Below are 25,742 nucleotides of genomic sequence, written 5' to 3'. Positions count from 1 at the left end.
ACCACCCAGCTGCACAAGCCCCAAGACAAGGCTGTTCTGCTACCCGAAGCACAGAGCCAGCCTCAGAGGAGACAAGGAGGGGTCCCTGCAGCGCCCCACCCCTCCCCATTCATCAGCCATTATGGGGTGACCACACAACTAATCTCTCAACCCGAGGCACTTGTGAGAGTGAAAGGAGGGGGTTGCTGAGATGGAGAGAAGCTGTGAGTCTCTCGAGTAGAGGAAGCCAAGAACCAATGATGAGGTTAGCCTGTGGGACAGGTCATCCGCATGAGCACTGCACTTTCTTGGCATGATATCTAGTCTTAAAGTAGAATGGAAGCCCAGGGCTCAAGTGTCCATGAGCCCCATTAATCTAGGGCATGCATTCCCAAAAATTGTCTAGGGACATGAAAAATTCTTACTCATTTTATGTGTAAAGTATAGACACACATAAAGTACAAAGACAAATACACTTCTGCAGCATTAAAATTTCATGCAGGGGGTGTAATTAGAAGAAACTGTCTTAAAATCTCTGTAAGGAGTAAATAAAATAAAAAAAATTGAGAAACACTGATATAGGCGAATGCCCCAGATCAGGGGCCAAGAGATAGCAGGAACTTGGAAGAAAAGTGGATGATAAGTCCACAGAGTTTGAGATTTAAAAGAAAGGAATTTTTGCATAACCATGGATTTATCACAGTCTGGAGGTGGCAATGTAGAAATATAAGGATGCACTACAGGCAGGGCTTAAGAAAGTGTGCAGCCTTCACACAGATGACAGCAGGGAAGCCACATCTTGGGATAGGGCCAGGTTTCCATTTCAGGAAAACAGCCAATTGCGTGTTCTGTGAAGACTGAGTACGTGGCATGGTTGTTTGCAGTGGAAGGAGGTTTCACTGGAAATGGATGATGACTAAAGCCAAATGATTATCATATTTCATAAATGTATTAACTGAAATAGTGCTCTTATGCAACCAGGTGGCTGCCGAAATTCATCAGAGGCTCGTGGAAGAAGAAAAAGAAAACCAGCCAGCAGACACAAAAGAAAAATCTCCTCAGACGACTGCAAATAAAAAAGTAAAAAATGAGCCACCCAAGAAAACAAAGGAGGACAAAAAAGCAAAAGGTATTCATGGTTTTAGCATCCAGAACCCTCTCTTTAACTTAGAAATCCAAGTTTCTGGGAGCTGAAGTGTTAGCTAGCAAATCATACTGCAACCAAACCCCCCTAACTTGTTTATCCAAATAGCCGAGTGTATCCAGGGTAAAATAAACCCCAAAGACAGTTTTTAACATGTTAAAAGAACTCCGAGATGACATTGTGTAATCCGAAAAGTGTGTGCCACGGGGCTGACACTTGCTGCCGTTACCAGGAGAAAGTTAAATGCTAATTATATGTATGTAAGTTTCAGGTTTAATTCAATTTTCAGATTTAATTCAAGTAAGTCCTGTCCTGGAGGCCTCTTCCCTAAATCTCTGCCTCAGAGGCATGACAGAAAGTAGAGGAAAGAAATCTCAGCTCAGAAGAGACCTCCAGTTAACCTAAGGAATGAGCTCTGGCACACACATGACCCTCCCCCTGAATGTTTCCGCTTGTACATTTTTGAAGTCACTTGAGGCAGGAGAGGAAGGAATGAAAGCACGTGAGCAAAAGTCACTCCGCTAATCAATTGCTCATAATGTTTGTTAGGCACCTGCTATGTGAAATTCATTGTGATGGGTGCTGAGGACACAATGGTGAATTTAAAAAAAGCAAAGTCATGGTCCCTACCCTAACAGAACTGTAGTCTACTAGCAGAGACAGTCACTTGACCAACCATCGTTCTTTGGTAGGGGAGATCCAAGTCCCTTGAGAGCAAGGTCACCTCACTCCATGTGAGAGGATAGGGAGACACTTTCCAGATAGAGTACATTGAAGCAGCCATGAGTAGAGTTAAGACAAAGCACTGAGAATGAGGGGTGGTTACAGCTCCACACGTTTCACTTTGTACTCATTTTGCCCAAGCCTCGTGTGCATATACTTGTATGTTGACAGTTTACTCAGGATGTTTCATTGCCCTTTCAGGAAAATCACCACCTATAGCAGAAGCATCTCCTGTAATAGTAACAGCAGAGGAGATGGCCGAAATGGAAAAGAGAAACAAACTGAGGCTCAAAATAAAGGAAGAACATCTTGCTGCCCTGCAATTGGAAGGTAGAAATTGAAAAGAACTAAGATGATACTTCTCAGTAGATAATAAACCAGTAGGAAAACAGCCCACAAACGGCTCAAACTGTGTCTGTGAGAACACAAAGTAAACTGATTGAAAAGTACAGCATTCAGTTGGTTGTTTTCATGTGACCGTATGAAGACCGTATTTGACTGTTGTATAATTGTCTACTGGGATCTCAAAAAGAGACGAGGAGAATTTGGGAAGTGTTGGGAAAGTGCGAGCAGTAATTAAAATCTCAAAGAACAGAAACAAAAAGAATATTTTAGAGTTGGTGTGATTTTATAGGTTGAAAGACGGCTTGGGGCTACCTATGTAAGTGGTTTTATATTATAATAAGAATAATTTAGTCTTCTCCTTAGGCAAATAAACCCTGACTAAAGGGTTAACAGTCCCTGAAAGTGAGTTCTTGGGAGCAGAGGCCATAGAAGAACCAGTCGTGGATCAATAATGCTCCAGGTCCTCCTTCTCTGTAGATAGTAATGACTCTACAAGACATATTCTCCTTCTAGCTCTTCCTAAAAGCTCTTGTCTTTTAATGCAATTCAAAATGGAATTTGAAAAGGTTAGGAAACAGAGCAAAAGCATCCTAACTGGAAAGAAATCATGGTCAATATACTAGATGACAAAACCATAAAAATACAGCATTGGTTAAGCTGGGACACATTAACTACTCAATGACCATTAGCTGTTAAGGATGCTTTCCGTCCTTTGCTTCTCTCCTCTTCTCCCCTCCCCCCATCCTACTACCACCTGCTTCCGTAATCCCAAGAGTAAAATCTGAGGGAAGTTTAACACAGGAAGATCTATGGCATCAGGAAAGTCAGGACACGTGCTTCTCTGCCAGTGCCTGTCCCCACATCTGTTTCCAGTAGTTTCCAGTATATTTCATCTTTCAGTTCATTCAATACAGGATCCCTAGTGTGGCTGAATTCACTCATTCATACAATAAACACTTACTGAGTTTCCACTATGTGCCAGGTCCTGTAGCAGTTGTGGGAAACACACGCATATATACACAAACACAACACAAACAAACATAAAACTCAATCTAGGGTAAGAGAAATGCAGACAGTCTCTTATAATAAGTTGTGATATTGGAATGGGCATATGGGACACAGGGGGCCTGGGGGGAGTCAAGAAAGACTTCCTAGTGGATGAATTAATAACTGGAAGAATGTGGAGAAATTCGCCCGGGGGACACATCAAGGTGGGAATGGGAGAGGATAACTAGGTAACCTGTGGTGAGTAGTTGGGAGTCTGAGGCATATTCTGGGAAGGAGTGACTAGGGAGATGGGGAGGCCACATCATGGAGGGTCATACAGGCCCTGCCAAGAAAATTACCTTTTCTCTTATGGCAACTGGGAGCTAGTGAAGAATTCTGTGCAGAAGAGCGACTGTCATCGCATGTGCAGGTGAGGCAGATTACTCTGGGGAGTGTGGAGGTGGATTTGGTTTTGAGGTGGGCCAAGGAACTTAGAGAAAGCAGGAATGAGGCGATTGCAGTAGTTTAGGTGAGAGATAATCAGTGCCCAAACTAGGCCAGTAGCAGTGGAAAAAGGAAAGAAGGAAGAGTGGAAAGAGTGTTTAGAGGTAAAATCCACAGACCTTACTGTGTGCCAGGGACAGCAATAAGCCTGGGACACGTAGGCTTCACCATACTTCTCCCAGTGCTGGGGAAACAATGGCATTGCCATCCCAAGGTTCTCAAGAAGGAAGATCATCAAGAGACTGTGCCTCTCCCTTTTGGAAATTTAGAAATTATCTATTTGTGTTTTCCCATTCCAATTTATCAAAGAGTATATTGCTATGAAGTGCAAGAAATGTAAAGCTCAATTACAGTTTTTGTTTAAATAAACTGTCAAATGATTCTACCACACATGACCTTTTTTCTTCTCAATGAGATAGATATTACGTATCTATATTGGTTATTAAAGGTGTGCCTAAATTGAAGCGTAATTGGTTTAAAGTTGAACTCAGTTCATCAGAAAACGCATGTACATATAATACATTAAAAAAATCCTCATTTCTCTTTTTAAATAGAGGTGGCCACACAGTTCCGACTTGAACTGATAAAGACAAAAGCGTTGGCTTTCCTTGAAGATTTAGTAATAAAGGCCGTTGATGTATATAAACTCATGGAAAAGTGGCTTGGGGAGAGGTATTTGAGAGAGATGGCCAGGTAAAGTACTGCACGACTTTTTAAAAATACACTTTGTTAATTCCTGAAGACCAAAATTAACAAAGATTTTTAAGGAGTCTATAAATGTAAATTACATTTCCAAATAGAAATTTTGACCTTTTAGGAAATCACATATACATTTGTATTGACTCTTTTCAGACAATAAATCATGTATCAAAGGGTTCTATTGCAATATCCAGTTGTGCACATTATTTATGAGTTTGGTTTTCACACTGCTCAATGAGGAACTTAGTTTGCAAGGTAAGATTATAGGTAATTTTAAATATTTTTGAGAAGTAAGATAATGTTTTGTATCTTTCTAATGCCAGACTTATTATTAGTCAGGGCCAATTAATGGGAGATGGAGAAGTCATTTACTGGAATGTTTGACCAGTTAGGCTGATTCCCTTGTGAGGGTAATATCCACTTCTTTTCTGTTGCATTCCAAAGGCTTTCCAGACTCTCATTGCTAGTGAGGGCTGGTGAATCTCATCCTCTTAATTTTCCCCTAAAAGGTGAAAAAACACAGCTCAACAGAGCAGAAAAAGCCCTCACCTGAGAGTCAGAAGATAGGGACTCCCTCATCGTCCACAAATTAGCAGCAGGCCCAGTCACTTTGGGCCCCATGGGCTTCATCTGTAAAGGAAACACGCCAACCAGCCTATTTCAGAGGTTTCTACTAGATTTAGATTCTGTGATACACTACAGTTTGCAAGAAACACTTACTGAAAATTTAGAAGTTTCTGTGTACATAGAATACAAATGGCAAGTGTTCTTAGAAGCGACCACTGCCGTCTAAAAGGCGGTTGTTATGGGTTGTTCACTCTAATCCTTGTTTCATAATGAAAGTTCTGTTGTAAAATCTTCAGCCTAGTTGTTTGTATCTGTTGCTCTATAGTAAAACACACAACACACACACACACACAAAACACACACTGTCAGCCTGGTAACCTTACTGCGGTAGTACTTAAAACAATTTTACTACTGGATAGCCAAGTCAGTTATTCTTCAGCATCATAGAGCAGTGACCGTCAGTTCTGTTCTCTGCCTGCCACTTAGAAGAATGAAAACATATCTTCTTCATTGGGATTCACAGCTCCCATCCATGTGGGCATCAAGTGTAAGTGCTTCTTGTTTTTATCAGATGTACTCATATTTCTCAGATTTATATTGTGTGTGTATATACATATAAATATATCTCTGACCTCTGAATGTGGCCACAAGAAGTTAAAACCTAGGACTGTTCAGCTGTGCTTTTTGTTTTGCAAAAATTCTCCAGTGATTAAAAAAAAAAAAAAAGATCTATCAGATCCCTTTGATGAACTTCAAATCCCGCTTTTCACTTTCCTGGCATTTTTTTCCTCCCATTCTTGAGAAAATTACACTTGGTAACCTTCCACTAGATGGCACACTTATTTTGATATCCTGGTTATGGCTGAGTCTCACGCTGCATTTGGAGTCCATTGTAATTGCAAATTCAGTAGCTATCCAGTGTCCTTCTTCTCTGCCCAGCAGCACACAAACACCATCAAGCATAAACTAATTAAATAATCCATACTATATGGACACTCACAAATACAGCGTGCTAGAGTTGAATTCAAGGGTGTCTTTTTAAAGAAAGCAACTATTTTTAAAATTTTTCAGTATACGAATATTTTGGTGTTCCTCAGTTGAGCATATTAAATATGCATTTTTCTGTCGTGTTCAATCTTCATTGCGAGATATAAACAAGATCCTCTCTGTAATACGGTGATATTGTACTTACTCATGAACAAAACTTCCTTGGCCTTGAAAATGACCTTTAATTAGGGTCATAACTATAATCCCCAGTACAGCTTAAATCCATGCCCTATGTGATTGTGCAGTAATAACCAAAAGGTATGGAATTATGTGTTATTGGCTCCATTGCAAAGATAAGGAAGCTCAGGGAGCTTAAGTAACTTACCCAAGGACCCATGGCCAGACGGTGCCCTGAAGTGAGATCTCAGCTTCCAGTGCCCTTTCTTTCCACTGCACCACAGAGGCTCCTAACTGTTGCTGCTGATATTACAGATTTAGCTAGGAATGGTTATTCTTCATGAAGATAGCAAAGCACTGTCAATGGGTTATATCATCAGAGTCCATTCTGTCAACTCTAGTATAATGTCAAACTCCTTGATATCAAAGTTAGAGAAAAGACACTCTTCTAGAAATCCCTTAACCAATTTGATTCACTTTATAATTTATCCTAATTCCAAATAAATGTATTATTCTAACAGTCAAGTTTTAAAGGTTTTTCTGCCATATAACTTTATTCTGGTTCATACTTAGAATGAAATATATCTCTTGACATAATCTTGCTTGCGTAGTAAAATATATTCTATACTAATAAAACCATATTTAAGGAGTCTCTTTTTGTTCAGCTTTATATAAAATTTGTGACTATTAGCTCTGTAACGAGCATATATTTTGTTTCCAATTTACATTTATTTATTTATGCGCTGCCTTTTTACCAAATGGATTTAAGGAGAAATTAGAATTTTTAAACATAAAGATTGTATTGTTTAACTTATCTATATAAAGTGTTAATTTTGTGTGTTTTTCTAGTAAGCAAACCCTATTATTCTAATAGTATCTTTACTGGGGATAACTCTATTTATTTTTCCACTTTCAGTGTGGAAAAATTAACCGAGGTAGCTCGCTATCACATTGAAACATCTACAAAAATTCAGAATGAGCTTTATTTAAACCAAGAAGACTTCTTCATTAATGGCGATGTAAAAGTCTTTCCAGATCCCCCTCCTCTTATGCGTCCTCCACCTGTAGAAAAGGAAGAAAATGGCACCCTGACCATCGAACAGCTTGACAATCTTCGAGATCAGTTCTTAGATATAGCACCTAAAGGTAGGAAAAATAATGATTACAAAAAGAGTACAAAAAAGATTAAGATTAACCAGGATGCCAATCAGTTGCCCACAAGTAAAACTAGCCCTCTCAGATTGCGTGGCATGAAAACAAGCCCTGGCTTTGCTCTGGTTTATCTCTTGTTTGCTTCATACAATACAGATCTGAATCAAACAAACAGGAGAAAAACAGTGGCTAATACTTTGGCAGTGTGGTGATCCTCAGTCCTGGTCGTTCTCTCCTGCCCTCCCCTGCCCCTGGCTGGCAAGTTGGTGAATTTGAGTATCACTCCATTTGGCAATTGAGAGACAGCCTTTGCGCATGCTTCTGTTTTAAGTTTTATATTGGGATTATGAGTTCATGTTTCTGTCTCCCCTACTAGTCTGTGAAGGGAGAGCAGGGAGTACAGAATTTCCCTGCATATGTTCCTTTTGCCTCAATATTTCCCTAGACCAAGAGGAGAACCAAATAAGCCGTTAACAAATATTTGCTTAATTGATTAATCTGTTTACATGTATATATACATGTTATTTTCTGCACACAAATTCTTTGTTTCTTTTACATTTTATCATTATGACTCTATAGCATCTACACAGGCTTTTTTTTTTTTTTGGTTCAATCTCCTGTTTCTAGATATTTTTCAATGAATTCCATCAATTGACAGAACAAGTAATCAGACAGATCATGTAGGATTATCATCTCCATTTTATAGTGGGATACTGAGTCACAGAGCAGTTAAGAATTTGCCTGTGGTCGTGTATCATTCAGGACTCTTGGTATTCAGAGCTCTTGCCCCTTCTCAGTGAACTAAATTGCCTCTCATAAACAAGTTTATTTTATCTTCCAACATCTCCTACTTAGTGCAAAATCATTATTTTTCTCTAGAGAATAGTCAACTGACTTCAGTCTAGTACTAACACAATTCCACTCTGAAAGTGCAATATATAATATATTGATTATTATATATATAATGGTTATATTTTATATATATATATAAAACCATATATATAATGGTTATATTTTGTTTATTTATTTATTGCTGGGAAAGATTCGCCCCGAGCTAACATCTTAACATTGCCAATCTTCCTCTCTTTTTCCTTTTTCCTCCCCAAAGCTCCAGTACATAGTTGTATATTCTAGATGTAAGTCCTTCTAGTTCATCTATGTGAGCCACTGCCACAGCATTGCTACTGACAGACGAGTGGTGTGTTTCCGCTCCCAGGAACCGAACCCAGACCACCAAATCGGAGCATGCTGAACTTTAACCACTAGGCCATGAGGGCTGGCTCTTATTTGTTTTTCAAATTCCAGTATTTCCAGAGACCCACATGAAAGCTCATTAGTCAAAAGAGCATTACTTTAACTCCGGAGACTTCCTTGCTAAGCCCAATGGATGAAGTAGGTGTAACCATGTGTTCCTGGGTGAACCTACCCTGGCATGTGCCAGCTCATCTAGTCAGCTTGAGTGGGTTTACACCTCCACGGTGAGAAGGCACACACTACAGCTGTGGATGGAGACCGACTCAGGTTGGTCAGGAAGGAACTGTGGCCATCAGCAAGGACAAACAATTCCCAATTTCCTAAAGCCAGCCCGTGAAATCCCTTCAATCCTGCAGTCAGGCAGATTCTGTCCCCTTCCCCACTATGTGGCTTCCCGATGCCTGTTTACTACATACTTCCGTCTTCAAAGTTGCTTTTGCTCTTCATTTTAGCCACGCTATTTTTTTCATATAAGATAAAAGATATGTGTAAAAAGATTCTAAATATGAACTATAATTTGCCTTAATCCTATACTAGCGTGACTGAAAGGAAATCACCCAATTAGCAGGTCAAAACTGAAAGTGTTTTGGGGCATATAAGTAGGTGGAAGTGGATTTTGAAAATGATCAATCATTCATAATCTCTTTCAGAAGGGACCTTAGTGTTCATGATAATAACCATAATGCATTTTTGGATCCAATCTTAAAACCAGAGTTTGCATTTCAACTAAAAGTTCAAAAATAAATAACAAAGAGCAGCTATAGCTTGACAGGTGTATGTCTTAGAAGATTAACTCTAGAAACCCTTGGGACTAAAAGATGTCAACTGATACATTGATCAATTTTCAGAGTATGTTAAAAAGAGGAAGGAAGGGAGAAGAAAGAAAGGGAGGAAGGCAGAGAGAGAAGAGGGAAGACAGTTATAGTAAAAAAAAAAACTATATAGATGTAAAAGGAAAACCATTTGCCCTAGGGAATTAGAGTGTAATTTGAAAAGGCAAGCAAAGAGGAAGAAAATATAAACTTCTATTTAGGTTCTTTCTGGAACAGAATATGAACTTTATAAACATACTTGAGAATGCAAAGCAAAAGAGAGAAAGTGTGCCATGAGGTTGGTCACGGAAAATTCTATACATGATATCTTGGAGGGAGGACTTGAAGGGAGTAAAGAGTGATTGGACGGCAAGGATACAGAGGATATTTAAAGTTGGGGGAACTGCCACTAGAAAATGTACAGCTATGAGGTGTGAGGATGGATGTTCGGGGAAAGGTCAGGAGAGAGCTCTGCTTCTCCTTCCCCAACTGCATGAACCGCAGGCAAACAGATGGGGAGCGCTTTACTGCCTGGGGAACCACCTCCACCTACCCAAGCCGGTGAATGAACCCAGGGTTAAGAATAATGATTGTAATTACTGCAGAATTTACAAAGCTGTGTAATACTATGGGATTTGGGAATCTTGATGGTTCAAAATGAATGATGGTCTATGAGCAAACGGTTTAAACCCTTTTCTTTATTAGCTCAATTATACCATATAAAAAAAATCTATTGCATATGTTGCTTTTTAAGTATATGTAAAATACTTAGCACACTGTCAGATTTTGCAATAGAAGTAATATTCATTGTTATTATTTTTGCTAATGTTATAACGGGAAGGAAAAAGTAATAATCATTCTATTGTCTGCATCTCAGAGTCACAGAATTAGAGGTTCTCTGATGACATCTTCGAAGTCAGACTGCAAATGTTGACATTGCCCCTCCCTGAGGAAGTCCGATAATTACCACTTTTCTCATCTGGCCCCAAAAAGCATCCTCTGACTTTAGTCTTTCTTCCTCAGTTCTGCGATTGTTGATCACTGCTTTAACTGATACATGCCCATCCATCTTTTAAATGAAGTCTTTTGTCATATTCCCTCCAAGAACTGGAAAAGAATATTTTATGATATCTTCCATTGTATTTACCCTAGAACACTACAATTTCAAAAGGTGATCTTAGTTGAGGTGATAACAGTTTTGAAAGTCTGGAACCACTGGCTGAAAGTGGCACAATTCTAAATGTGTGATCATACAGAACTTCCTTTTTAAACTTGAAATTGCTTGAAAATTTTCTAAGCCAAGAAATAGCATTTCCTGTATTATTTCATACATGCCCATGCAACCTATGATATCTAAGACACAACTTTCAAGCTCACTAAAATATATTAAAATATAATGAACACATGGATTTTTTTCTAGGACAAAAACATACATATTTGCACATAACAGTCATTATGTTACTAGGCCCAGAGTAAGATTTTGTAGCAAATTTACAAGGAGGCTTGATGTCATTAAGTTACACTTTATAACTTTTAATTACCTACTTAAATAAAATTGAGGGAAATGGATAATCTTTGATCAAAACAAGTGACTGAATACTTTAAATAATTGTGAGTAGCTAGTATTAGGATATAAAAGGAAAGAACTAAAACTTAAGGAGTTTTCTGTTGAGTATTGGTTAACCACTTGAAAATTAAAAGTCTTCGTTAAAATAGTCCGTATTGAAGATAATGTAAAATTGAAAATGCATCATGTACTGTGATGCTTATATTCAACACTCCTTTTCTGGTCAAATTCTGCCACCTGTAATGATTATAAATCTCTTTTTGTGAAGGTAGTAATTAGACATAAAATACCGTTTGTTGATATGATTGTCACAAATATACTGGGAAAAAAATGACCTTGTGCATGATAATCATACAAGATCATGCAAAATGCAATGAAACAACTTGTCATGCCAGCATTTTTCTTGCCACCCAGCAAAGATCATACTCTAGAATCTTAGAAGCAGCTTAAGTAAGAGACAGCCAAGGAATCAGCAAGACATTCTTTTCATTGATTGTCCCAGGAAACATTCACAGGAGCATACTCCCAGCCCAGAGGGGATTCAGTGAGTATTTTCTGAATTGTAACAATAGCCAATATTGGCATGGTGTAAGGCCTCATGTTAGGATTTCCATGTTAATTCATTTCTTACCCATGGCTGGATGGGTAAGAAGACCCATCCCTGGGTAGGAAGAGGCTGACAGCTCTTTTCAAATCCACCTCTTGTCAAATGACTATAGTATGATCTTAGGCAAGTTATTTAACCTCTCTGTCTCACTTTCCTCACCTGTAAAATGGGATATTTCATGGGGTTGTTATGAGCATTAAAGTAATTAATATATGTAAAGTACTTAGAAAGTGGCACATAGAATGTGCAAATTTAAGTGTAATATAAGCCATTATCATTTAATTATATAATTACAGTAATATCATATTATTATATAATGTATAACAGTATACAATAATGATACCAACTATTCTTGTTATTAGCCAGAATGTTAGCTCAGTATCCTGAAGGTGCACATACTCTATTAGGCACTGCAGCGTTACCTTAGAACACTGCCAGAGAAATATTACAACACCCGGCAGAATTAAACCATGATGTATGTGGCTCCTGAGGACTGTAAGCATCCAAGACAAGGACACTCATTTTGTGTACCACAGGAACCTCTGGGTAGGTACATCTTGTCTGCAGACATCAAGTGCCAATGGATCAAGTGCCATCCTTTCTCCAGTGGAAGCAATTTGGAGTCTGTTGAAACTAGAACACTTTAGCAGTATTCCTCCGTCCCCATTTAAACCATAAGAGCTCCTTTTCCTTGTAAGCCCACCAGTACTCCATGTAATGCCTGTAGAGATTCAGTTCATAACTATTTTGGCTTCTGCTGAGAGGCTGTCTGGAGAGAACACAGTCCAATAAATTCTGTACCCTCACATCTTCTTCAAGAGAGGCAGCATTTAGTTGTTCAAGGCCTAGAACACTGTTCTAAAAATTGACAAGGGCCCCTCTTACCCTCTTAGGGACCCTTAAATTTAGTGATGGGTCTCAGAGACAGAGCATAAGTTCAGAACTCTAGGCTGTAGTGGCTATCTTGATCATTCAGCTAAATGGTTTTTACAGGAATTCAAAGGAGGAAGTAATTATTGCTGCCTGTGTGGCTCGCCATAGGGGTTAGCCCAGAGGAGACTTTTGGACGGAATTTTCCGGGAAGAGAAGCAGGCGAAGGATATTCCAGGCACAGCGGAAAATAGAGTAGACATCAAAATTTTGAGGTTGCATGACGTATTTAGGGAACAGCAAACAGACCCACTGGGACGAGAGGCAGGAGGTGAGGACCACAAAGAGCTTGTGGTCAAGTTGTGGTCTCAAATGGCTCTCAAAGGACATGCAGGAGAGGATTATCAAAGGCATTTAGAGCCAAGGGACCTGGAGAATAGATTAGAGGGGGGATGAGACTCTGTCTGAGAGAGCAGTGGATGCTACTCTGTCTCTCTACAAAGCCTCAACTAACCAAAAGTCAGTGGTAGGGCCCCTGGGTTGTTGCCCGAGAGGAGTAGCTAGAAGGTTCTGTGGGTCTTTCCAGGCTTAAGGTCTCTGGAAAAATTATACAAATATGATACTATATATTTGCAGGTAAGTAAGCCCCATAGTTTGATCTGAGAAGTGATTAAATTAGTCTGATATTTACACAAATGAAGAAATACGCAAAGATTTCTTAGAGAAGGTGTGATAGAGAAGGACTGATATACTTAACAGGAATATCTCACCAGGTGGCGAAATCTAGGGATTACGGCAAAAAGGAGTGCGGCCCCCATATGGCTTCTGATTGTCTCAGTGGGTGAACTCCTTCCACTAGATCAGATTCAGATCACGGAAATGCAGTAGCAGATCTAGAAGCCTTTGGACCTGATAAAACTGTCTGTGGGCAGAGTTTCAGGTGTTTCTTCAGGAGGGAACATATTTTCATGAAGCCAGAGAATTCACATTAGGCAAATGAAAGTATGTGTTTTGAATTCAAGAGAACACCTTCTGGAAAATCTGTGCATAAAACTAAAAACATAAAAGCTAGCTAAATCAGTAGTGAAAGTTAAAGTCCCTTCCTTTAGCAACAAGAGACTTCTTTTTTCATGCATTCATTCATGTATTCACCAAGATTTATGTGTTTAGAGTAGGCACCAGCATGACACTGAAGGCCTAGTGTGGGAGACTGAGTAACCCAATGTGTAGGTGAGAAAATGAAGGCAGTAGGTATCAGCTACAAGGAGACTCATTTTAAATGAAAATAGTAATACTTAGGACTTGAAAGAAAAGGGGGGGGCTCTGTTTTAACCACTGCAAAAAGACTGATTAAAAGGCAAAATAGAAGTTATATGCAAATAGGATAGGAAAGACAGAGGCAGATTGACTAATATCAAAGATTTTCAATTAAAAGATGTTAAGAGATATGAGATCACGACACTCAACTAGGAAAGGAGATTTATTTTCTTAAACATCTACCAAGTGCTTAGTACTCATCCTGATATTATGGAGCACAAAATAAATGTGTGGTTCTGTCAGAAGAGTTCAAAATCCAGTTGAGGAGTCAGCCTAGGACCGTAAAGCATGAAACGAAAGGAAACACTGGGCGTATATGTCAACATGAGGTACTTTAATGTAAGTCACACAAACACATTTTGCAGTTTTTCGTGATACTATAAAAGAGGACAATACAATCTAATGATCAGTAGTGTCGCAGAAGTTGTAGGAGAGAGACAGATATGTGGTCTAGGTTCTCTGCCTTCAGGGAAAAGCTGGTATTTGAGGACTTTGTTTTGTGTCATTTTTATTTTTTGTCCTTTCATCCACATAAATATATATTCCCCTCTCTGACAAATAATCAATGTGTATCAGAAATTAGACCTTTGGGGAAAAGAAAAAGATGAGGCATGAGGCACGGTTCCTTTACAAAATCCCTGGAATGGGTCCCAAAGCATGACACCCTTTTTGTAACAAGTTGGCTCTACCACTGCCAGAGAAGGCGGGGCTGAGGCGCTAGGGAAGAGGTGTCCAAGGCAAATCCTGTTGCCACACTGCCGTCGGCGTCTTCTTATTCTTTTTTCTCACCAAGGGAAGGGAATGACAGCAAAAACCAGTGTCCCTCTTATGCATGGAGAAATGGATTCTAGAGTGAAGAAGACCATAGCATCCTTTGCCCTTATGGGAAACCCATAATAGTGAAGTGTGTAAACGTGGGGGGCTGTGGAGTAGGACAGCCTGGCAGTGATCCCCAACTCTGCCACTTAACGAGTGCTGTGACCTTGGACAAATTAATTAACCTCTCTGTGCCCTAGGTTTTTATCCATAAAATGGTGATGATAGTCGTTTGTCCATTTTCTTAACTGTAAAATAGCGTTAATGGATGATGAGGATTAAATGATATAACCCGCTTAAAGCACTAACCAGAATGCCTGATAAGTAATAAGCACTCATTGTAATTTTTTCCAGGAATAATGAGCAAATGTAGGGGGCAGAGATTAAGCAAAACTGAGAGTAGACATTGGTGATTACTTAAAGTAACAATGTGGAGTTATTTTAAAGGCAGGGAACCTCCAGACGATGTGAATCGAGTCACCAAAAAGTGGAAAAGGCCACGGAAGCTTGACCACTACCTTCTAAAGAGGAACAATCAATTTTTGAAAATTTGGCTAAAAAAATACCCTTGGCTTGTATATGATGAAATACTAAATCTTATGTTCTGTAACCTGTGTCGTAAGCATGGAGTGAAGTCAAGGGGAAATCAAGTGAGTTTTTTTTATGGCACTGACAACTTTAGGACTGAATTTCTCAATGCACATCATCTCAGTGAGGCTCATGCCAAGGCTTCATTAATGGAAGCAACAAGTGGTTCTCCAGTGAACAGAGCCACCACGGAGCTGATGGTGAGGACCATGAGCAAAGTAACCCTCGGGAGAGTAGAGAACTTATTCAGATCCTGCCACGCTATCGCCAAGACTGGACGTCCCCTCAAAGATTTTATCTGGATGTGCAAATTGGATGACATGAAGGGTGTTGATATTGGCCCGGTATTCAGAACTAACAAATCAGCAAGAACATTTACATATTTTATTGCTGAAGTGGAACGGAAAAATCTAAGAGAGAAACTAGAAAAAAGTAAATTTTTCTCTGTCATCAGTGATGGAATCACAGACAGTTCAACTGAGGAGGCTGAGCTTGTCTACGTGCAGTTTGCACATGCAGGAAAAGTGCATTGCCAGATTGTTGGGGTAGACACAGCAGAGAAGAAGGATCCTCTGGCAGTGAAAAATGCCATTGAGAAAACTCTAGAGAGAAATCTTCACCTTAGGCTGTCGAACCAAGACTGGGCAAAGAAACTGGTTGGTTTTGGAAGTGGTGGTGCCCCTGGCTCAGAAAGAGAAAACAATGAAGTGGCCCTGCTTTTAAGAGAAATCCAGCCATGTGTGCTGACTATATATTGCTTTGCACATCGTCTTGAATTATCTTACAAGGCAGTGTTCCAGAGCATTCCCCTGTACAACAATGTCAGAGACCTTCTTCACAGCATTTATCACTTCTATCACAATTCTCCTCTTCATAAGAGTTCTCTGATAACTGCCTTCAAAGGCCTTCACCTTCGACCTGTGATGCCTTCTCAGGTAGGAGGCAGGAGATGGCTTCAGGGATTACAGGCAGCCCTCGAGAACTTTCTCAAGGGATATCCTGCAATTGTCCAGCAACTGAATTCAGTAAGTAATTCTGAAATACCATACCATTTTAGTTTTTAAGAATAAGAGAGAATACTTTTATTAAGCAATTTGAAATAATAACTTTGAGAATTTTATTCTCAACCTGTGTTACAGAGAGATGAAAGTAGAAGTGACACCATTCATCAGAAAGTGAAAGAACTTCTAGAGTTCCTTCTCCAAGCAGACATTGTTAAATTCATCCATTTCTTGGTGGATGTCATTAATGTCCTTAGCATTCTGTCCCGAGTCAATCAGAACAGAAATTCTTCAATTGCTGATATATTTGCCACCTTAGAGTCAACACTAGAAATGCTCAGAATGTATCAAACAAGGTGAGGAGTCAGGGATGACCTCAGGGTCTGGCAAACTAGACAGTTCGACTTGGGAAATCATTTGCCAGGTGCTTTTTCATTTAATTGTTTATTTGGGGGATTTTTTTTTCTCCCCAGACCAGGGCCAAAAGAACGTAGGGTAGATTCAGTCACACACTTTCATGGTAACTGCCTCAGAGGAAAGGGAAACATTTCTGACGTGAGAAACACGATTTTAACTCATCTTATCAAGAGGCTGCGGGGCTGTTTCAGAGATACCAGCCAAGATGTGGTGAAGGCAACCATGATTGGAAGCTTTAAGCTGTGGCCCACAAAGATAAATCAAGGTAACCTATATGTCCCGACTCTAAATCTATTGTTCGTTGATTGTCTGTGTGAGTGCCTTTTATGTATGTGACTTTTCCTCTTGTATATTGATTGCAGAATTTGGAGAAAAAGAGGTATCCATCCTGACTACACATTATGAACCAGTATTGGAAGCTGCCAATGTGAAAATTGATGAAGTGGACACTGAATGGAACATGTTGAAATTAGAGATTTATGCTAGGTAAGTATAAGTAAACTAGTTGATATTTATAAATATTTGGGTAAAACCTAAGATCTTGTCTCAATCTTTTACATTTTTCATTTTCCCTCCTAGATTTCAGAACATCCGCAAATTGACCTGGGATTTTGTGAATTCTGTTTACTTACCCAAGTATCCAAATATCTTGACACTAGTTGACCTAGTGCTGACACTCCCTGCAAGTTCAGCTGAGGCAGAACGTGGCTTTAGTCAGATGAAACGCACTAAGTCACAAATGCATGCCAAGATCAAGGCTGATAGCACGACAGATCTCCTGATAATTCAGCTGAATTCTCCAGACATTAATAACTTTGACCCTAGGAAAGCTATCCATTTATGGAATACAAGAACACCATCTTCAACTGGTGACACAAGACCTAATTCGGATTGCTCATCAAACTCAGATAGCCGTTATGAAAGTGATTAGTAATGTGACAAATGTTGACTTTGTTATTGATCAGAGCAAAAACAAAAAATTATTTTTAAAAAACTGAAATTTAAAAATAAAACAGTCACCAGTTTTTACATCAAACACAAAAGGCATTTGGCATCTTCCGGACATACAAAGTAAAAATCCGAAGATTGGTTTTCCTGTAACTTTCTAATTCTACTTCTATATTCATACATTCTTTCACATTCTTTGGGTGGAAGTGTGTAATTCTAAGCAACGGTGTTATTTTAATGTCATCTTTCTGAGAGTTATTGCTAAGTGTTACCAAACTATGATTATGGTCTGAGTTCCTTTAGGCCTGGCATAGAATTATTTTTCCTGGATAATTCTAAATGATGGTTGCATTAGATAACTAACTTAAGGCCAAATTGAAAGGTTCTTTTTGATCCATGAACAAAATTTGTAAGTTTATCTGTTTCTGCTACTACATTATATGTGAAGATCATATCACTACATGTGTTGGTCATTTAAGTAACAAGGTCAAATATTAAAATAGTTTTCACATTTCACACTAAGGTCCTCAGATAAGCAACTCCTGTGTAAACTTAAAGTATTGTCTTACAACACTTTGCTTGCACCATAGCTATAGAGACAGTGGAAATATTTTACACATCTACCAGAATTTTTAAATACTTTGAGCCTCTTCATGGTTTCAATAGAGTTTATTTATGGTTTCATCTTGAGGAACATAAATGACTTATTTCTAACATCTGAAAACCAAAGTGGTATTATATAAAGATCATTTTACTGAAAATACTGCTACCTGGGAAAATGTTCTCATCTCTATAGAATTGGATACTCAGGTTTGATCAAAAAGGATAGAGAATTTGTTTCTGAACAACCTGCTGGATGGCCAGTCATATCAAAAAAAGAAAGATTCTGTTCTTGCTATCCTGAAAATTACCTTCCAAATGTCAGAATTGTATGTTTGGTTTGAACCAGTGAAATTTTGAATGGATTATTGCATTTCCCTAAAGTTCAGAGGAAATGATAAAGGTCATGTTGGACTTTTAGAAATGCTAGAAATTTAGATGTAAAAAAGAAAAATTTGGATGCTACGTCTATGTGTGACTCTTTCTATTCCTAAGCAAAGAAGAATACCTATACACTCTGGACCTGAAAGATACGTGAATACATGTAGGAGTCTCTCTTGGCTCTGGAAGGTACCACTGCTATGGGAGTTAGACAGATATTTTTTAAACAGATTCATTTATTTTGCTTCCCTATTTCTTTTTTAATGCATGTGCATGCAATTTGAAACGAGAAACATACTAAACAGACATGTCTTTTGGACAAGGTAAAGTAGATTAGTGTGTAAGCACAAAGTATTTAAATAGTTAGTGATCTATAAAATACTTCAGAATATGGTGCCAATTAGATGATTAAATTAGCACTTCCAATCCAGTTGGAATTTAACTGCATTTAACAATTCAAATTTAGCAATTCAAATCTCCCTACATTTGTAAAAACAAATATATTCTGACCTAAAGAGAAAATGAGGATAAATGTGTTACCTTAATCACAGTGGTCATTTGCCTGCATTTGAAACACTTTTATCCCATATTTACCAATATTGTGCCCTACTGTACAATGAGGAACCTTGTTTTTTATGATTCATTCCATTCTGAGTAAAAGATCAAAGAAGATTCCAAAGTAAAATATAAAGTCTCAGTATTTTGCCCAGTCTGAAATGATTTATTGCTTGGCCTAAAAAGACATTTTGACTTAGCTGAGAAACAATAATGGGAGAGCATCAGGAGATTGATTATTTCCATGTTTTCAAAATGTCCTCTGTTTCTCTAAAAATTAGTTTTAAATAATATAAATAAAGTGATTATACAAGTGCCCACTATTTATTCTATTTTAGCAAAAGAAGTAAATCCCTGTCCCATGCTATAACTGAAAATGTTTTTCATTGTATTGCAGGCATAATAGGAAATAAAGCATTTACTGACATGCTGCTTGATTTGATAACCCTGAACCTCGGGACAAACAACTTGCCTAGTAGGTGGATGCAACTCACTCAATTTGATGTAAGTTTTAAATTTGTTTGTGTTTCAAAGCTTTGAGAATTATTCTTATTTGATTCAGAATTCAGTAGCTTTTAAATAATCAGTACTTGCACAGTATCTGACATTTAGTAGGCAATCAATAAAACTTGAATGAATGAACTTCAACTGAAGACACATACTATGTACGTGCTCAGGATTTGAAGAATGAGTGATGATGCTAAGTCAATGAAACATTATGGAGACCATGAGGCTCAGCCCGTTTGTATCTATTGCTACCAGATGGAATGATCCTAATTAGCAATAGTAGGTGATTCTGACGGTTCTTGCTTTTCCTCATATTCTGTTCCCTCAGAATGTATCAGAAAACAAAGTGGTTAAAGAGTATTTCCCTGCGGGCTGCAGAGCCCTTGCACAGCCATGGCTATAGTCTTTCTCCCTCTTCTGTTGAAAAGGTACAAAGTCAGCTGGAGTCATGTGTGTAAATTTGTTGTGTAACAGTAAGCAAAAAACAAATGTCAAGGAAGCAAAAAGCAAAACACTTTCTAGATACTGCCTGGTGTGGATTGGTTGGTAGAACCTAAAGGAACAAAATTCAGAACTGGCTCTACTCACCAATCTAAAATTCTACTTCCTTCCTCTGAATCTCTTACTAAGACACATGAGCAGGTAGAGCTTCATGATAGAGTCACACAAATATTCCAATGGCATTTCCTGTTTTCTTCTAGTTGCAGGAGTTAACATCTTTATTAGCAGTAAACTCGGAGTTGGTGGACTGGCGGAAATTCTTGTTGGTAACCTCACTGCCTTGGCCCATCCCCCTGGATGAGGAGCTCCTGGAGACCCTGCAGAGGTTCAAGGCTGTGGATGAGAAGCAGTTGGGCACCGTCACTTTCGAGCAGTATATGCAGGTTGCTACCAGCACCTGGTGACACTAATAATACCAGAGTACTTTTGACCTAAGAAGTGTATTACTCACTGATGTCATAATGCCAGGTCTCAGGCCAATGTTCTGCCCATGGACTGCCCATATCTAGGCACCCAGAGGCAGCACAGGCTCTGTTAAAGTCCCAGGCAGAAGTCTGGCTTCCATCCCCAGAAAAAGTGTCTGAAAAAGTCAGAACTTCTCGGAGAACTAAGGGTTCTGAGAGAAGTCACATAAACTTCATTGTCCTTCTTCTGAGCTCCTACCAAGGAGTTCTTAACCTTGGCTGTCCTTTAGAATCACCTGTAGAGCTTTTAATAAGCCCAGTGACCAATACCCAATACTCTGAGAGTAGCAACAATGGTTAAAATGAACACAGGAAAAGGGGCAGGTTTTTTTTTTCTTTTGGTTGTGAGCATGGTGAATGATGAGATGGTTTTTGACAAGTTGAATTTGAAATGTCTATGGGAAATGCAGACAGAAATGTCCAATCTGATGTGACAGATACAGAAGGGACTGCAAGTCACTATCATGTCAGCAGTTGTTGAATTTATGAATGGATGAAATCACCCAAGGGAAGTGTGTAAAGTGATGGATAATCCAGTAACATGATACCTGGCCATTGGAGTTGGCAGCTAGGATGTGACTGGTGACCTCTACCAGAGCAATTTTGGTGGACTGCAGAATCCAGATTGCAGGGGATTAATGAAATGAATAGGTCTTTAGGAAGTGAAGCTATGAAAAGTCAATTCATTTTTGAGAAGTTTGAGTAAGGAAGGAGTGAGAATGAAATTCCATAACCAGGAAGGACCTGAATTACTTATTTTGTGTCTACTAATTGAATTCATTCTATGGCTCACCATTTCACATTGCTGGTAGATACATAAGATGGAAACACTTATGAGGTGCTAATTTTGAAACAGAGTGATATTCTCTCGGTGCCTGTATCTCATACGTTTTTCACCATTGAAAGATCACATCCCTTCCTGCTTCTCTTTTCTTTCTTAATTAACGGACGGCACGCTGAGGTTCCCACGCTCATACAGTTGAGCCAGAGGAAATAGTACTTACATACTGAGGAGGTTCCTTCAAGACTATCAAGAAAGGTGCTTGGCTGATTGGGCTCTGATTTACTTCCTAAATAGAGCAATTTATGAGATTTATCACTGTTCTGGACTTAAACTTGTAGAGATGATTTTGTTAAAAAACAAAAAGAGCAGCCCAAAACTTACTCTATGTTCATCGTTGGCCTAAGATTTTAAAAAGTGAGCACTTGTGATATTACCAACCTTCACTATTTACAGTATGTGCCAATTAACACAGGATATCAATTTAAACATCCTTTTGCACAAACATGAGACGAACAAAGGGTGTTGGTGATTTTTACCCAAGTGCTGAGCCAAAACCAGAAAGCTCCTTCACCAAAGGTGTGAATTTCTTAGAGAAAGTTGGCTACTGCATTTAATAGAAACTCAGAAATACGTGTTTGAACAGCACCTGTGTTTTGGGAGCAGTTGATTTCTGAGCTCTGCCCTCTCCCCTTGCCCAACCAATTCCCACTCTTCAGGAGCTCCAGGACAAGGAGGCCATTTGGAGAGGCCCATAAACTTTACAGATTTCCACCGCTTGTCAGCTCACATACGCTCAAAAAAAGTTATTTTATAGGCAATAAACATAAAATAGCTTCTGGGCAAAATTTTGTAAGATTTGTTGAAAAGCCACATTAGAACAGTAAAGTAGTATAAATGCATTGCTGGAATGGAGTTCTCTGGGGAAAAAGGGCCCTCTGCTTTTTATTTTGTCTGTCTTTTTTCTTTTCTTTTGACTAATTGCAAGTTCACCACAACAGCATCTTGAAAGTGTGCTGATTTCCCCAGCTTCTGAAAGGGAATAAGATACAGCATTTGTGAAGTCAGTCAGGCTATGTAACTCGGCTAAGTGATGTGAGCATAAAAGCCCCTTTGCCCTTTGCTCCCAGCCCTGCTGCAGCTGTCATAGGCTTGCTTCTGTCATGTGTGGATGTTTAGTCACACTCATGGAGAATTCTTTGATGTTCGGCTCTCGACTCATCTTCTGTCTGTGAGAATGCATGTTATTATAGGCTTAATGAGTCAGATGTTCTAGGATCCAAACAGCACACAGCACTTATTCTCTAAGGAAGAGTAAAAAACTCCAAATTCTTTTGCCATATTTTAGCAAGAGAGTACAAAGGACATTTACACCTTTTAAGGAGAAATCAGCTAATAATTCAGTGAGGCAGGATATGATCGACTGAACCTTGCTTTAGCAATTTAAACCCTACCATACAGGTTCACATTTAACATTTCACATTGCTAAAATTTTCATGGATGACTTTTTAAAAATCGTAAGTCGTTTTCCAATTAGGTTATTTTTTTCTTTTTAGGGTGGCCCTGCTGTCTATGAAGCACTTTGAAACAGTTTCCTAAGCTATGAAATATCATATATTTTTAGAAAATTAATACAAATGAATCTTTGGCTTTAAGAATCGGGAAAATCCTGTGCATTGAAACAGTTGGATATGGAACTGAGAGTTGGTTGAGAAATGGGGGGAGGAAGCCTATCTCTTTTTTTTTTTTTCCCCTCCAGCTTCTTTTACTATTTCCTCTTTATCACTGGTTTTCAACAATTTGATTATTGTGTTCCTTGGTGTAGTTTTCTTCATGTTTCTTCTGCTTGGGGTTCATTGAGTTTCCTGAAGCTGTGCGTTTGTAGTTTTTGCCAATTTGGAAAATTTTCAGGATTTTTTTCCAAATATTTTTTCTACACCCCCAAACCATCTCAAAATTCAGTCATGTGTTTGTCCCACTGATGGTCACTGACACTTAGTTCATTTTCTCCAGACTTTTGTCTCTCTGTGCTTTATTTTGTATTCATTTCTACTTCTATGTCTTCAAGTTCACTGATCATTTCCTTTGCACAGTCAAATCTGTTATTAATACCATCCAGTGTATTTTTCATTTCGGATATTATATTTTTTTATCTCTAGAATTTGGGTCTTTTTTATATCTTTCATTTCTCTCTTCATTATGTGCATGTTTTTCTCTATCTCCTTGAACAAGTGAAATACGTTTGGAGTACCTAAATGAATGTCCTTGTCTGTTCATTCTATCATCTGTGTCAGTTTTGTGTGTTTTCCTATTGACTGGTGTTTCTTCTGACTATGGGCCATATATTACGGCATTTTTGCATGCTCAGTCGCTTTATATTGGATGCCAGATATTGTGAAGTTTGCGTTGTTGGGTGCCCAATTCTGTATAACTTTAAATATTGTTGGGCATGCAGTGATGTAACTAGGAATCAGTTTTATCCTTTCAAAGTCACATGCAGATTTGGAAGGGTGGGTACAGAGCAGCCTTTAGTGTAGGGCTAGTCTGGCCCCACTACTAAGGCAAGAGTTTCCTGGGGGCTCTACCCAGTGCCTTGTGTATTAGGAGGTCCTTCCACTCTGCCTGGTGGTAACAGGAACTATTCTCAGCCCTGTGTGAGTCTCAGGAATTGTTCAGCTTACTCCTTTTCTGTGGTTCTTTCTCCACTTTGTGTGTGTATTTTCCACACACACAAACATCCACAGATTGGCTCTCAGTCAAGACTTGAGGAGATTCCTCTGCAGATCTCTAGGGCTCACTTTTTCTCTCAGTGCATCTCGAGTATTCTGCCCTGAAGATTTCAGCTATTTTGGCCTCCCTCAACTCCATATCCGTCTTCTCAACTCAACAAGACCACCGGGCTCTATTCAGGCACCTTTTCTGGCACTGCAGCCTGGAAACTCCTTCCATGCTGGAATAATAGTAGGACTCCTCGTTTGCTTTCCTTATTTCAGCAATTACTGTCCTTTTTCCCTGTTGTCTAAAGTCTGAAAAATCGTGTTTCGTATATGTTGTCCATTTGTCTTGTTGCTTAAGAGAGGAGGGTAATTCTGAACTTTGTTGCTCCATCGTGTCCCGAAGCATAAATCTTCCCTATGTTCCTCATCTCTCTACTCTCCCATAGCATGGTACTTACCCTCCACAGATGAGCCACTGGGCAAGGGTCTCCTCCTGGCCAGTGCAAAAGCACTTACGTTCAAAGCCTCAGCCCAAAGCTGGACATTGGCTTCTCCCTCACAGGCTAGCATCTCCCACCCAGCATTCCTTTGTTCCAAATGAAGAGGAAACCCAGTCCTCACCTCTATGGGATGTGTCCCCTTATAAGCTACCCAATGCCATTCCAGCTTTCTCTCAAAGCACAGGTGATTCTTAGAAGGAAAGAAGGCATAGAGCATACTCCAGAGTCAAGTTAGGCAAGCCAATGGCTCTTGGCAGTAGGCAGTGCTGAGTAGGTTGTCACTCTGGAAGATAGTGAGGGAGCAAGACCTGGGAACAAAATGCTTATGTATATGAAGTGCTTACTATGTGTAAAAATTAAGCTTGGCAAGACACATTCTTTGAACCCAAAGAATTTGTTACTGATGTTCAACAGCAGATATGGATGGCAACACCCAAAAGAATGGACTGAATGCCAAATATGTGGTAAAACAAGCCAAATTGGAGTTCAGAGGAGAGATCAAGGAGGGCCTCCCTGATGAGGTGTGATCTGAGCTGGATTTAGGTTTATGAATGGACAGGAAGTCACCTCAGGTAGGAGGGATGATGTGAGCAAAACAGCAAGAGTAGGAAATGGTTCTGAGCAGAGAATGATATGACGAGATTCAAGTTTTGAGAAAATTGATATGGTTGCATGGTACAGCTGGAACAAATAAGAGAGAGATTGGAAACAAAAGCAGCTCCAACATTACTGGAGTGGTCTGTGACGGAGATAATGAAGTTCTGCACCAGTATGGCAGCAGTGGGAATGAAGGGAGGGAGAAATGGGAGGGGCATGCTGAATGGGAATCAGGGGATTTGGTAATTGGTGTCAGATATGGGCTGAGAAAGAGGGATGTCATTAAAAAGTAGGCCATTGAGCTCTTGAGTCAGTCAGTCACTCACTCAACAAAGATTTGCCAACACCAACGGGCTGCTCTGGCACCACAGTAGGCTCTGAGAACAGAGAGCAACACAAACAGGACATTTGGAATGTGAGCTTGTGTTATGGGTGCAGACTGCTCCAAAATATTGCTATGCAAGCAAAAGCTAGGGCAGTGAACTCCAAAATTCATCACATTCTCCAATAGTTAAAATATAGCTAGCACCCCCAATATGTGGATTTTCATTTATAAATTATACATGTATACTACCGCACTAATACATTGTATATATTATAAAATTTTTAAAAATAAAAGTTACAAAAGAATGAGATCAAAATACATGTAAATGGAAGTTCTAGTATTTTTTCTTGCAT

At 39.2% G+C, this 25,742-nt stretch overlaps 1 protein-coding gene across 1 annotated transcript in view; it reads left to right on the top strand.

Moving 5' to 3' along the window:
- SPEF2 (sperm flagellar 2) overlaps nucleotides 1-25,742 on the top strand; it is a 178,991-nt gene that overhangs the window by 133,610 nt on the left and 19,639 nt on the right. Inside the window, exons 27-32 of the mRNA XM_058564248.1 lie at nucleotides 961-1,108; nucleotides 2,048-2,176; nucleotides 4,237-4,375; nucleotides 7,029-7,258; nucleotides 19,395-19,501; nucleotides 20,206-20,388. Coding sequence (XP_058420231.1) covers nucleotides 961-1,108; nucleotides 2,048-2,176; nucleotides 4,237-4,375; nucleotides 7,029-7,258; nucleotides 19,395-19,501; nucleotides 20,206-20,388 — 936 coding nt within the window. The remainder of the gene's footprint in view (nucleotides 1-960; nucleotides 1,109-2,047; nucleotides 2,177-4,236; nucleotides 4,376-7,028; nucleotides 7,259-19,394; nucleotides 19,502-20,205; nucleotides 20,389-25,742) is intronic.

This window comes from Diceros bicornis, chromosome 20 (genome assembly GCF_020826845.1).
Source record: "Diceros bicornis minor isolate mBicDic1 chromosome 20, mDicBic1.mat.cur, whole genome shotgun sequence".
NCBI classification, from domain to species: Eukaryota; Metazoa; Chordata; class Mammalia; order Perissodactyla; family Rhinocerotidae; genus Diceros; species Diceros bicornis.
This window is presented reverse-complemented; position numbering and strand designations above follow the sequence as displayed.